This window comes from Danio aesculapii, chromosome 12 (assembly GCF_903798145.1).
Source record: "Danio aesculapii chromosome 12, fDanAes4.1, whole genome shotgun sequence".
Classification (NCBI taxonomy): Eukaryota; Metazoa; Chordata; class Actinopteri; order Cypriniformes; family Danionidae; genus Danio; species Danio aesculapii.
This window is the reverse complement of record NC_079446.1, coordinates 8,335,616-8,351,113: the sequence shown is the minus strand read 5'-3', so window position 1 is coordinate 8,351,113 and position 15,498 is coordinate 8,335,616. Positions and strand designations below refer to the sequence as shown.

At 38.2% G+C, this 15,498-nt stretch overlaps 1 protein-coding gene across 1 annotated transcript in view; it reads right to left on the bottom strand.

Annotated features, from left to right (window-relative positions):
* Positions 1–15,498, bottom strand: part of LOC130238838 (protein bicaudal C homolog 1-B-like) — a 155,671-nt gene that overhangs the window by 110,760 nt on the left and 29,413 nt on the right. Inside the window, exon 2 of the mRNA XM_056469953.1 lies at positions 11,659–11,705. Within this exon, the coding sequence (XP_056325928.1) occupies positions 11,659–11,705 (47 nt within the window). The remainder of the gene's footprint in view (positions 1–11,658; positions 11,706–15,498) is intronic.

The window sequence follows — 15,498 nt, the reverse complement described above, 5'->3', positions numbered from 1 at the left end:
AATGTAGGCTGTGATTCTTTCCAAATCACACAATCCTCATTCACTTATTCTGTCCAATTCTGTCAATCATTCCTCAGAATCACTCCAATGGAGGAAACAAAGTCATACAAGAAAGGACATGATGAATGAACGATACCAGAAGTTTCATTTCTGGGAAATATTTCCTTTATTAATCATACAAAATAATAAAAGTACCCCAGAGAATGAGTGAGAGAGAGCTCTGATTTCAGACCCATTTCAAACGTTCAATATGAAAAGGATTAAATTATGGCGCACAGCACAATGTCGGTCTTTGTCCAGACACGAGCGCCATGTTTACTTTTTACACCCACCCTTCTTGTTGAGGCTTTTCAGAGCGCTTTCAGCCAACATGCACCTGCTTTCCATTTCCCTCCCAAAATTCCACATTAGCCTGTTGACAAATAACTTCACAACAGTTTACAATTCATCATTATTCCGTCAACAACAAGGATGGTTTTGAAAGAGTTCATAAAACAAGATGACGATGATAACGATAGCCCATACCCCAGATAATAAAAAGTAGCATGCAGGAGGACCAGATGAAAAAATATCTGTTTAATTTCAATGTCTGAATTTGTCTAAATTAGCTAAGTAAAAGCATGCTATTCTACATCATTCATAACTGGTCAGGACAAGTTACTAACAAAAAGATAGAGCTAATCAACAGAATGTGTGTGTACATATATATGTATATACACTCACCGGCCACTTTATTAGGTACATCTTATTAATACCGGGTTGGACCTCATTTTACCTTCAGAACTGCCTTAATCCTTCATGGCATAGATTTAACAAGGTGCTGGAAATATTCCTCAGAGATTTTGCTCCATATTGACATGATAGCATTGACATGATAGCATGATTTGCTCCATATTGACATGACGCAGTTGGTGCAGATTTGTTGGCTGCAAATTCATAATGGAAATCTCCTGTTCCACCACATCCCAAAGGTGCTCTATTGGATTGAATTCTGGTGACTGTGGAGGCCAGTTGAGTACAGTGAACTGAGATGATTCGCGCCTATACTCAGGTAGGCTGTGGCGTTGACACAGTGCTCAATTGGTACTAATGGGCTCAAAATGTGCCAAGGAAATATCCCCCACACCATTACACCACCACCACCAGCCTGAACTGTTAATACAAGGCAGGATGGATGCATGCTTTTATGGTGTTAAAACCAAATTCTGACCCTACCATCCAAACGTTGCTGCAAAAATCAAGACTCATCAGACCACGCAATGTTTTTCCAATCTTCTATTGTCCAATTTTGGTGAGCCTGTGCGAATTGTAGCCTCAGATTCCTGTTCTTAGCTGACAGGAGTGGCACCCGGTGTGGTCTTCTGCTGCTGTAGCCCATCCGCCTCAAGGTTGGACGTGTTGAGCATTCAGAGATGCTCTCCTGCATACCAAGTCAATGGCTGCTGCTTTTCCAACATTCTTCAGAATAAAGAAACACTAACAGGTTTGGAACAAGTGAAGAATGAGTAAATGATGACAGAAGTTTCATTTTTGGGTGAACTATCCCCTTAAGTTAGTCTCACCCTGGTTTAGGCGTGAGTGTGTGTGTGTGTGCGATATCGAAGTTCCCTTCAAGAAAAGTCTGTTCACTTGGCGGCCATATTTGCTACAGCTACACCAGCTCATCCAAGACCAAGTCCCATCTAAAATAAAGTCCTGAAATCTCAAAAACTGCTTGCTGAACTTTTATTCTGCAGAAACACTTTGATTGACATTCTCCCTTTGTACGTGTCATTAGAGCCCCGCCCATTAGTGACAATCTCTCCCTCATTAGCATAAACAGCCCTGATTGAGAAGCAGTCGTCCGCCATTAGTTTTCACACTGTACCTGCCATACAGCGACTTAGTCAGTGACTAAAAGGCATTATACATGTGGAGTTTTAGGATGTATAAACGAACACTAGTCTCCATAGACTGCCTTCTTCTGAGACATTTCTTCACAGAGATAATGGTAGTCCAGTTTTGAATATGCCACTATGCTGACACATAGGTATTTGTAGCTCCGCCCTCTTTCGAAAAAGAGAATTTATAAGCGACAGTAACCGAAACGGCACAATTTGGATCAAAGCCTAAAAGGGGCAGTTTCAATGAGTTATAAAATATTATTTGTTTGGTATTTTGAAAATTCCCATACACACTCTAGGGCAGGGATGGGCAAACTCGATCCTGGAGGGCCGGTGTCCCTGCATAGTTTTGCACCAACCCTAATCGAACACACCTGCTTGTAGCTTTTTTAGTGATCTTGAAGACACTAATTAGGGTGTTCAGGTGTGTTTGATTAGTGTTGGAGCAAAACTCTGCAGGGACACCGGCCCTCGAGGATCGAGTTTGCCCATGCCTGCTCTAGGGACATCAGAGACTTATTTTACATCTTGTAAAAAAGAGAATGATAGGTCCCCTTTAAAAGAAATCCAAAATTCATTATCAGCAACTACAATAGCACAATTTACAGCAGTAAGGATGGCTAAGCAAATATTCTATTCTGAAAAACTTCTAAATGTTGCAGCATTCTTTCAGAGAGATGAGGCGAGGCTTCCTGAGGTTTGGCTGTTACCCGATCGCAGCTCTCAGCGTGAGAGAAACGTCTGAGGAAAAAAGCGCTCAATCCCATCATTGTGCAGAATCACGGAATAACCCGACGGCTCAGACATGAAAACGCAAGCCGTCATGATGGACAGGAACGCGATGTTGATATTGAAAACATACACAAATTTAGCAAGCTGGAATCACTCTACAGTACCAAAGACATGAGGCCGAGTCCATAAATATTCTCCTCACGGTCTTTCCCTTTATACATATACAGTTGGAGTCAGAATTATTAGCCCTTCTGTGAATTTTTTTTTCAATTATTTTGCAAATGATGTTAAACAGAGTAACGATTTTTTCACAGTATTTCCTACAATCTTTTTTTCTGGAGAAAGTCTTGTTTGTTTTATATCGGCAAGAATAAAAGCAGTTTTAATTTTTATAATATATATTTTAATGTGAATAATATTAGCCCCCTTAACAGATTTTTTTTTTTGATTGGCCACAGAACAAACCACTAATAAACAATGACTTGCCCAATTACCCTAACTCGCCTAGTTAACCTAATTAACCAAGTTAAGCCTTTAAATTGCACTTTAAAGTGCCTGAGTTAAGAGTTTTTGAAAATGAGCTTCCATGCAGTGTGCGACACAGCTCTAAGTGAATGAAAATATTTAGTTGAGTTTTAAATCTGAAAGTGCACCCTGTTTAAAACTATTGATTCTTCAAGGAAAGAGTCGAATAAATAATTTGTTGTGTGCTTGGATTAGGCATGGGATGATACAAGGGTGTAGAATTGGCTTGGACGGAGGGGACGTGTCCTCACCAATATCCACCAATTACTGAAATGTCCCTACCAATAATTGAACTGACTACAAAATAAAATAATGCTCCGTCAAAACCTTAGTAACCTACATGTGCACCAAGTCAAGTTCGCTACGAGTTCACCGTAATGCTATTAACCAAGACTGTGCAATTAACCGAAATTCGGTTTTGATTTTGGTCTCTCTGATTATGAGAAACAATAATCGGGATAAAACAGTTAAATTGCGTCACACACCTCTCTAAATTTCTCTACATTCATACCTCCTCAAAGCCTGATGTGATTGTTATTTATATTATTAAGTGTTTATTTTATATTATTAAGTACTTTATGTTTTTCAAAGCGCAAAACATAATTTGTGCTGTTCAATGCATGCGCTCTAAGGATTTATGTCCCCACCAATGTCAAGAGCTAATCTACGCCCTTGGGATGATAACCGTTTTTAAGGTATACCGCGGTTTGGAAAAGTGAAGGTTTTAAAAACGGCAAAATTTTTAGGACAACAGCATCTCCAGCAGAAAATATATCCGAAGATGCCATTTTAAATTCTGAAGTAATCAGTGTATTTACAACTAATAAAGAGAGCAGAATTCATTTGAATTATTTAGCCAGACATGTTTACTGTTCTAAAATATTTTAAATGTTTCTCTAAGCAAAATATATTGCGTTCAAAGGGGGGAAAAGTTCTTGTTTTTTACCCAGACAATTAAATCAGCATATTTAAGAGCAGTAATCACAATACTGTACAACTGTGAAACCGTGATATTTTTATCTAAGGTAATTATAACATCAGAATCTTATACCGAGTTTGAATCTTATGTCTGCGCACATCAATGTAGACATCGCCAAATATGAAGTGTTGGATCCGGTAAAACGTGAACGCACCTTTCCCTTCAAACACTAGCGGAGGACAGGGGATCATGGGATTTATCATGATGCGAAGATTATTATCACTAAGAGATGGCCAGATATGCAGCTGTGGGGAATAAAGGGTTAAAGTTAATTTTCACAGCAACACCACAGTATAGCCAACCTAGTGCTGTGTTTATTCCTGTCATATTTCTGATGATTGATACAATAACCTGCTCTGCAACATGGGATTCGCCGGTTGTTTGTTATTAAAGGATAGATCAGCAAAGACTATTAATGTATGAGACTTTGTCAGTAACTGTTATCTATTATAGATCAGTGCTTGTAATGTATCTCTGGTTAAATCTTTATTCACATATTGTGTCCAAAACCACGTTGAAAATGTGATGCATGCTTCTTCCTTTACCCATTTAAATGCGTTTCTGTGTGCGTGATTCCTTGTCTGTCAATTCTTTTAATAGTTCAACTTTTGCCAGTGTGTGGATTAATACTGAATATGTGTCGCTGTTATTACTTGGGGTTAGGGTTAGCAATAGAGTATACGCTGGTGTTTAACAGCACTGTTTTAATGCATTGCTGCATTGGGCTCTCACATATACTCTGTCCCCTGACTACTTCATAACCGTAGCAGGCGTTTCTCTTCGTCTCACGCTGAACGCAGTCTACCAATCACAGCAGACTGGGTCATCAGACCAATCAGCGCAGATTAGCATCGTTCAAAGGAGAGGTTTGGGAACAAATGAATCGCTAAGCAAATCATATGGGAGTCGTTGGGATAATTATGTAAATGCATATTATAAGACAATGAAAGTGTTTTTTGACCTTGCATGCATATCAGACTGTTGTTGAAGACCCCCAAAACCAATATATGACCTTTGATAATGCCTAGTAGGGGCTCTGAGTACTAGTATCTTCGAAAATATATTGTAAAATATAATTTACTGTCATCATGGCAAAGATAAAAGAAATCAATTATTAGAAATTAGTTATTAAAACTAGCATGTTTAGAAATTTGTTTAAAAAAAAATCTCTCAAATAAACGGAAATTAGGGAAAAAATATAAGAGTTCAACTTAAACAGGAGAGCTAACTTTAACTGTATATAAAAAGAAAGAAACACTGATTAAAAAATGATTTCTTTAAACGTTTCTGAGATAATTCCTGAGATAATTGTCCCTGAATTCATTTGTCTCTGGGCGCAGGCTGGATTTCACATTCTTAAGTTGCATAGTGTGTTTAGATAAAGTATTTGTTTTCAGCACAAGTATGTTGACGTGAGCAGAAAAACACTGCTCTTATCTCTTGCCGGATCGCATTTACAAGGTTCCTTAGGAGATAGAGTGTGTTATTTCACTGAAGAAACAACAGATCATTTGCAGATGACAAACAGGCTCATCCTGAATTCTATATTTTGCTGCATGGAGCGTCTGCTGGACATTCTGTACTGTAAAACCACAATGTGATCCAAACCGTGAGATTTGTGACCTGTTACACCACTAATGTATATATTACATATATAATATTAATACAACAAATACATGTCATTCAGTAGATGTGTCTCCCTTCTGTGTGCATGTGAAAAAACACAATAAAAAGCAACCCAGGCTCATTCTGAGAACGTAGTCCCGGGGACGTTTCTGGAGACCGCGAAATACGTAGCCGGGGGTACGTACGGCTGCATTTCATTTTTTTAAGCGAACGCTGCAGGGCGGTGTGACGCCGTTCCCTTCGGCGCTTGCCGGCCGGCCAGCCGGCCGCTCGCCTCCGTGTGGAGGGCTTTCCCGCTGCAGCCAGTTCGTCCGGTTAGCTCTTCGTGTACTCTGGCGGACTCGAGGCGCAGAGAGGGGCTGACCACGACGACGACGACCGGGTTCGAGTCCGGGAAAGAGCGGTTCCAGAAATTAGGTAAGAAAACAAAAACAAAATCCAAAAAATGAAGCGAACAAGTTCATCACAGGGTGAGAATGTGGTCAAAATCCGAAAACGTGGTAAAAATCAGACGAGGGCTTTTCTTTTTCTGGACGGCTTTTGTGAACCGTCATTGGTTGGGTTTAGGGACGGAGGAGGGTGGGTCAGCCGGTTGGCCGGTCGCACGGTCAATCATTCTGTCATCCAGGCAGACAGGCGGAAGGTCGTTCGACAGCGGCCCCTAGCGGGTTTACGCGAGAACGGCGCGGGAAAAAGCGCGCACAGCAGCCTCTCGTGGACTCGCGAAAACAAAAACTGCACAAATACGTACCTCCCGGGACGTATTTCGCGGTCTCCAGAAACGTCCCCGGGACTACGTTCTCAGAATGAGCCTGGGTTGATAAAAAGAGTACAATCCTTGACTAAGTGTTGCCAAAAACAGAACACAAGAACGTGTCAGTAATAAATCTAAAGAAGTGCAAAAGATTTATATTCTGGAAATAAAACCTCAATATTCTGACACACACCTGCCTACTTTAACAACTCAATAAACCTTTTCACCACAAAAAAATATATGAGCCAACCCCTAAACAAAAAAGCCCAGAGATGTTTATAATGAGTGGATAAGGCAACACTGGAAAAAGTGTGTTCTATTAAACAGGCAGTCGAGCAAAAACTTTTTCAACTTACAAAACATGACACCTCTGTTGATGCTAATTTGATTGTAATCTCTGAGCATAATGAATCTTTGATCACTTCAGTATTATTTAGACAAAACCCAAAACAACAATTCTCTTCCAAACCAAAACTTCCAAGTCCTTTGTCATTAGGAGCTAGAGTTTGCACTGTGGTACCAAAATCATTAGACAGCTGCAATTTTCTGATTGGTGGGTTTGCTGTATGGCATCCTGGGTAATGTAGTTTTCTAATTCAGCTATTAAACAATGGTTTTAAAACTAAGTGAATAAAAGCAACCTCAGAGCTCAAAACAAGTCTGTTATGTATGATTTATTGGTAATACTTTACAATAAGGTTGTATTAATGCATTTACTAACACGAATAAACAATGAACAATACATTTTTTACAGTATTTGTTCAGGTTTTTTAAATGTATTTTAATGAAAATACAATTGCTGGTTGTTAGTTCATATTAACTAACAGTGTATTAACTAATGGTATCAAGCATGAACTTGGATGTTAATAATGCAGTAGTAAATGCTGAATTAAGTATTGTTCATAATTAGATCATGTTAATAAATATATTTACTAATGAAACCTTATTGTAAAGTGTGACCATGCGCACAAACATTCACTTCCTGACAAAAGTCTTGTCGTTGATTCCAGTTGTAAGAGCAACAAATAATAACTTGACTAGTTGATCATTTGGAAAAGTGGCAGAAGGTAGATTCTTCAGATGAATCATCACAATACTGCAGAAGACCTATTGGAACCCGCATGGACCCACGATTCTCATAGAAATCAGTCAAGTTTGGTGAAGGGAAAATCATGGTTTGGGGTTATATTCAGTATGGGGGCGTGCAAGTGTGGATGGCAACATCAACAGTCTGATGTATCAAGACATTTGTGCTGGGAGAGGGCAAATTCTTTAGCAGGATAGCGCTCCTCATTCTTCAGCCTCCACATCAAAGTTCCTGAAAGCAATGATGGTTAAGGTGCTCCAGGATTGGCCAACCCAGTCACCAGATATGAACATTATTGAGCATGTCTGGGGTAAGATGTAGGAGGCATTAAAGATGGATCCAAAGAATCTTGATGAACTCTGAGAGTCCTGCAAGAACGCTTTCTTTGCCTTTCCAAATGACTTAATTAATAAGTTATTGGAGTCATTGCAGAGATGTATGGATGCAGTCGTCCAAGCTCATGGGAGTCATACACAATATTAATTCTTTTTCCACTATACAATGACTTTATACTCCATACTGTACATTATTTATGTTGTGACAAGACTTTTGTCTAAGCAAAGTCAGACCTTACTGTCCTAATTAAATAATTAAAAATCAAGATCATATTTTATTTTGGTAAAATAAGCGTAATCTAGAGGCCTTTGCCTTATATATAAGCCACTTCTGATACCAAATGATCAACTAGAAGTCAAGTTAGTATTTGCTGTTCCTAAAACTTGGGTAAGCGACAAGACTTTTGTCAGGTAGTGAATGATTATGAGTTAATATCAAAAATCAAGCAAATGAAAAGAAATACTAGTGCATAATGTCCTTCCCAAAAAATAGTTCTCAGCATTTTTAAAACTGAATTTAATATATATGAAATGCTGTGTTCAACAAAAGCAACCTCGGCACTCAAAACAGGTCAGCTTTACATCAGGTTTATGAATTATTATCGAAAATCAAACCAATCAAAATAATCAAAAATCCACACTATAGTGTACAATCGTCACCTTGGAATTATAAGGTTCTATCTGCGTTCTGAATGATTTTGAGATATTGAGCTTCAAAGTTTTCTCATTCCATATAGCAAACAGTATGTGTGTAACATTTGAATTTTAAATAAAAAGCCCCAAAATGTAAACAACTTATAAAAAACATGCCATAATGTAAATAAGTTATCATTTAATAAGAATATGTCAATAACTCAATTTTGACAAAAATGTCAGATAGAACCTTATAAATCTAAGGTGATTGTGCTCATGCGCAAACTTCTAAAATCTTTAATAAATTGGATGGCATTGTAGTATGGTATCATGGACATAAACACATGCAAGCAAAGTCCGTGAGACTTGCAAATCCCCATTTTGGATGCCATGTGGGACACGGCCACTGTTAAGACGCTGTTCGTGATACGCTACGGTTGTGTTTATTTGAAAAGCACAAGGCGGCGTTCCTGAAGCTTTGCATCAGCTGAGACTCTTACCACGCAGCCAGCCGTATCTTCCAGAACAGCCCTTTTCCAAGTGCTCTGATTATTTTCCAACACCTTTATCAGGGTCAAACACAAATGGAACTTTGACGTGTGCTGGATTTGGTACCAATATGGAGTCGCCTGCGAGCGTGTGTTTATTTTGAAGGCCAGCGTGTTCTGATTCAGGTGCTGCACTGAGCCGTCTGGATTTTTCTAGCCTGTATTTATTCACAGCCTGCCAATTAAGCCCTAAAGAGCGTTCTACCCCACTGAAGCCAAATACGCCGAGCGCGCTTGTTTTGGCGTGGGCCGTAAACGGACGGCAGGCCTGTTTTGAGGATCCTTTGGTGAAGGGTGGTGTGTCACGAGTCGTCAGCCAGGCTGTTGTAGCAAAGGTGATTTATCATACACTTCACACTTTTACACTGACACCCTGGACGATTATTATGGGGATTTTGTTGAGAGGCGCTAAGGCATTTCGGCGGTGAAATGTCCTTTATATTATACATTATTAGCATGTTATTATCATTCCTTCTTCCATTAATTTTCTTTCCGACTTAGTCCCTTTATTAATCAGGGGTCACCACAGCGGAATGAACCACCAATTAATCCACCATATGTTTTACACAGCAGATGCCATTCCAGTTGCAACCCAGAACTGGGAAACATCCACACACACTCATTCACACACATACACTACGGCCAATTTTGTTCATTCAATCTATAGCGCAAGTGTTTGGACTGGAGGAAACCCATGCCAACATGAGGAGAACATGCAAACTCCACACAGATATGCCAACTAACCCAGCCAGGATTTGAACCAGCGAGCTTCTTGCTGTCAAATATATTATATCTAAATATAAATAAACATTTTCTCAAATATATTAATAAAATTTGGATGCGATTAATCAAGATTCATTCTTGCTCAGCACTACTTTTAATGTCTTCTTTTCTTTTTTTTTTACTTATTTTTACATACAATTCACCTCAATTTGACAATACAGTTTAATTCTGTTTTATTTCCATTTACAGTTGTTTCTCACTAAATAAAACTTGGGTGCTTCATTGGGCACTTAAATGAATTCACTTCAATTTTGACACACATTTAATAATCACATTTAAATCAAGGGCCCTGTCATACACCCAGCGCAATAAGGCGCAGGATGTGTTTGGCGTGATTTGTTGCTATTTTTAGACCAGCGCAACCCTAATTTTCACATTTTGCACCACGATGTTTAAATAGCAAATCTATTTGCACCACTTTGTAGACTCATGGGTGTGCCTGTCTAAAAAGGAAATAGACTGAAATAGACCGCGACATTGACCAAAAAAATGCTTACACATTGCTCAATACACACAGAATGTACAGCAATATACACATATCTTTACATGTGAAAAAAATTAAAAGATTAAAATGTTACAAAAATGATTATTTTCTACAAATATAAAAACCACTGCCTCCATGCCTTCTTCACATTGGGTCTTTTTTCAGTTTATTCACGACAATTTGCATTTGTATAATGTTATTATTATTAGCAGTATTATTTATTACCTGCTTATTTATATTTGTTTTAATTAAAAACAAGTTTAGATTTGTCCACCTGTTGGGTTTTGGAGACATCTGCATCACCATATGGGGCATAAGAATAGGACGTGTGTTTGGATATAACTCAGTTGTTTGACCACACTCTGTCATTATTGTTCATTTATTTGTTTGCTGGAAATTAGAACTGAATTTATAAATAGTTTTGAAACAAATCATTGAGTTTAACAAATGAAATTAAATATGTAGGCCAATGGATGTCTTCAGTGGAGTGCCTACAACACCGTTTCCTTATCCACAAAAGTAAAAGGGTAAAAAGTAAAAGTAAAGTAAAGAGAAAGTAAAGAGGCCGCATGGAGGAGGCTCGTTCTTTCTCCTCGCACTGCAGATGGTCTGTTCAACTGTTTTCTTGCTAGTGAAGCATTCACTTTTTCAACTTACAAAGTCCGCCATGTAAATAGCAAATGCGCCATGGCGTGACGCAACTGACTCTTAAAGGGAATGAGAGATGAGACTCTGATTGGTTTAATGCACATTATGCTCAACACACACCAATAATTTATTAAGAGAATAAGCACAACCCTGTTAGACCATGCACCAGGGCACAGAGTGTATTTTTCCATCCCTAAAATAGCAAAAGTGGATTCGAACATGGCCTTAATGCTTTTGCACCATGCGCTTTAGACTTTGCGCCTAGATCGTTAAAATAGAGCCCTAAAACTTGGAACGACTTGAGTAAACATGCCCAATACAATTTAACTTGTAAAAAAAATCGCTGTCATCTTTTCAAAGCTGTAGTATTTCCTTTTACACAAATCAAGTGAGCCACATGTTACTCAAGACGAAAATTCATCTTTGAAATGTGCACTGCGCATTCAACTATGACTTATGGCAGCACCATATTTATCTTATAACCGCCGTGGTAGTATTTTGAGGTTTAAATACCACAAAACTGGTATCGTGCAGTGCTAATTGCAGTTTGTCCTTCGACAGAAATAATTGCACATGCAACATGATGCTAACCTATTTTCTCCCTCTGCGTGTGTGTGCCAAAGCAATGTGGTTTTCCTTACCTTCTGAAAGAAGTCCTCACCTCCATTGACTGGCCCCTCTGTGGCAGCTGCAGAGAAGCATGGGACATTTCAGAAAAAAAGCGTAACATCAGGAATCACTTATGCTGGCATATTAACAAAATCAGCAATTCATATCAACACATTCTTCCACATGGCCTGCACTGGAAAAAATGCCTGTGCAATTTAGGCAGGGCGCGGGTCATTTTCCTGTCCATTTGCTGCAAGTCGCCTCAGTAGAAAACTCAAATGCGTTACTGCTTTCTGAAAAGTTTATGCGGGATGGTAATAAAGTTTATGAAGCAGAATACTACATTTAGATGCTTTAAGTGAAGTGTATCTTCATAATATACAGTTGAAGTCAGAATTATTAGCTCCCCTGTATATTTTCCCCCCAATTTCTGTTTAACGGAGAGTAGATTTTTTCAACACATTTCTAAACATAATAGCTTTAATAACTCATTTTGATTAACTGATCTTTGCCATTATGACAGTACATTATATTTTATTAGATATTTTTCAAGATCCTAGTATTGAGCTTAAAGTGACATTTAAAGTCTTAACCAGATTAATTTGACATATTAGGTTAATTAGGCAAGTCATTGTATAATGATGCTTTGTTCTGTAGACAATCAAAAACAATTGCTTAAAGGTTCAGTAGGTGATTGTCTTCAGAAACATTTTTAGTTGTGCTGGTTGAAAGTCTCTTCACATTCCTATAGTAATGATTAAAGTAAATTATCTAAATGTGTTTATATGTATTTTTATATTCTGGTTAGGGCATAAGACTTTCATCCAAAAAACTTTCATCCAATTAAATATTGTCAAGCCGATAATACAGCACATAATTCTGATAAGTAGCCCAAACTGTCTGTCAACAAATGGAGATTTGTACGTACATCCGTTTTTACGCAGATCCGCCCCTTGCGCTGAATCAAAACTTTTAAAAATCATTAATTAATATTGGGATTAGTCTAAAAGTCCTTCCTGGAGGAAGGATGACTTTTAGATAGGTAATGTTCTGTTTCAAAACTATTTTAGTCACGCAAAGCTGATGTAGATTGTGTTGTTTTACGAATGGGTTATATGCACAGAAGTGTTGTTCAGCCACTGAAATCTTCCAGTGAAAGATTGATGTGACTATTTTTAATTTCATAAGGGACCTTTTACAGCATTGATAATGTCGATTTTTATTTAGTTTAACAAACAAAACATCAGTAAATAGCGTTATTCCGCTTAGCCTGCTTTACTGAGGTAAAATTGGTTTTATATTCACATCACATTGGTTCATTTTTGAACAACCTGTGTCGCGCTCCCTATATTGTTTACCATGCTACTCTGAATATTCAGTCTGAAATAGCATGCAAGTATGGCTTAGTAATAAGTGTAATTCCTGCACGCTGCTGGCCAAGCACCATAGTTGCTTTAGGACAAAGCGTGTGAGAGAGTGAGACCAGCAATCCTTGCATGCATGAAATATTGCACATAATGACAAGTTTTACTTGCTAGCTACACAACTAAAAACGTACCAGATATAATACAGTTTTACGGAATTGTATTAATAAACTGTTTTCAAACTGGTGAATGACATGATCTAATGGGTTGTCTACTGTCAGCTTTACAGTGCTCGTTTGTGATTTCAGGAGATATGGCTTTGGACGGCAGGGGAGGGACTGTTTTTTAAAGCTTTAAATGGATTTAAAATTTTGATGAACTGTTTTTTACCTGCTGAAACAAATAAGTCTTTCTCTAAAAGATAAATAAAATTATAGCAACTGTAAAAGATTCCTGGCTTTGTTAAACATTATTTGGCAAATATTTAAAAATGAAAACATAAATCACAGGAGGGCGAATAATAATTTTAGACTTACACTATCCATATTAAGCTGTAGGTTACAACAATAGTTGTTTTGACAATATGCAAGCTGACTTTAAGTATCACTCAGTGTGCAAAAAATAATGTTTTGAAAGTCCAAAAGCACTGACTTTGTGATGACGGCTGGTATGTAGTAAAATGCTGTATAATTCATGTTACAAAAGCACACAAAAAAGTTTTATTGTTATTATATAATATGCAGGGCTTGATATTAACACCAGCTAATAGTAGTGTACAACACATTCACTACTGCTAGCCACTTTTGCTTGGTGAAATACATAAATTAGGGTATAAAGTGTGCACACTCCATGGTTTGAATGCTTGCAAGATTTTGTCAAGTTATTTTAATATACATGCATGAGGATGTTGAAATATAGCTTAAAGGAGACCTATTTTGCCCCTTTTTATAAGATGTAAAATAAGTCCCTATAGTGCAGGGGTGGGCAAACTCAGTCCTGGAGGGCTAGTGTCCTGCACAATTTAGCTCCAACACTAATCAAACACACCTGAACATGCTAATCAGCGTCTTCAAGATCACTAGAAATCTATAAGCAGGTGTGTTTGATTAGAGTTGGAGCTAAACTATGCAGGACATAGGTCCTCCAGGGCCGAGTTTGCCCACCTCTGTAATAGTGTATATGTAAAGTTTCAGATCAAAATACCCTGCAAATAATGTTTTATAACTCTTTGAAACTGACCCTTTTTGGCTTTGATCCAAATTGTGCCATTTTGGTGACTGTCACTTTAAATTGAAATGTGTTTGTGCCCCCAGCCTTCTATTCAAAAGGGGTGGACCAATAAACGCCAATGAGTCACCATAGCGGCAGATTCAAAACTCTAACAGTGGACGGCTGCTTCTCACTCAGGGCTGTTTTTTGCTAATGAGGGAGAAATAGTCACGAATGGGTGGGGCTTTCCCTCTCCGATGACAAGTTCAATCAATGGGCTCTATTTTAATGATATAGGTGCAAAGTCTATAGCGCATGATGCAAAAGCATAAGCGTGTCCTAATCCACTTTTGCTATTTTAAGGACAGAATAATACGGTTTGCACGCTGAAAAAGTAGAGCTGTTAGGCATTTTATTGTGTTTTGCAATTTACCGCAGCTGCCCCATTACAAGTACTTATAATATTACAGCAATTGCATTTTACAGTAAAATAGCCTTACCGCAACCTCTTTTAATGTTAAAATGCCCATTATCACATTTTAATTTTACAGTATTTACTGTACAACTTTACACTGGTAGTACAAAACCTTTATTTTTAATATTTACTATATTGAATTGAATTAATTTCAAACAATTGACAAGATTTGTTTGAACTTTAATTGATCATTGTTATCATTATTTTAAACAGTTTACAAAAGTCATTTTCATTCATCAATCTATTTTAAACACATTTTGAGAGTTCACACTTAGCTGATGATTGATTATAAAGCTTGTTTGGCATGCTGTCCCGGGAGAGAGCCCTGAGCTCATAAGATCCTCGAGCCTGGGGCTCCCTCCCGTTTGCAAGGCAAGAGGGGAGTTTGAGTTCAGGTAGAACTCCCCTGCTGTAGTAGCTAATAAACAGATAGTGATTGCTCTTAAGAGATAACTACTTACTAGGAGCATGTCTATGGTGCCAATTTGAATTAGTCAATTAACTTAAGTTGCATGTTTTTGTACAGTGGGAGGAAACCGGAGAACCCGGAAGAAACCCACGTGAGGACAGGGAGAACGTGTAAACTCCGCACAGAAAAGTCAGCTGGCTTGGTAAGGACTAGAACCAGTGACGTTCTTGCTGTGAGGCAACAGTGCTCACAAGAAGGGGGGATTCTTCAAAACGAAGATGGCTGTTAAATGGATCCTAGGGTATTTACAGGGGCTTAGGAATCATCTGATTGGTGAATCATGAAGGGGATAATGCGGGGCCAGCTGCAAGCATTCATAAGCACGTGATCCTCTCGAAATTCGTTTATAAATAAA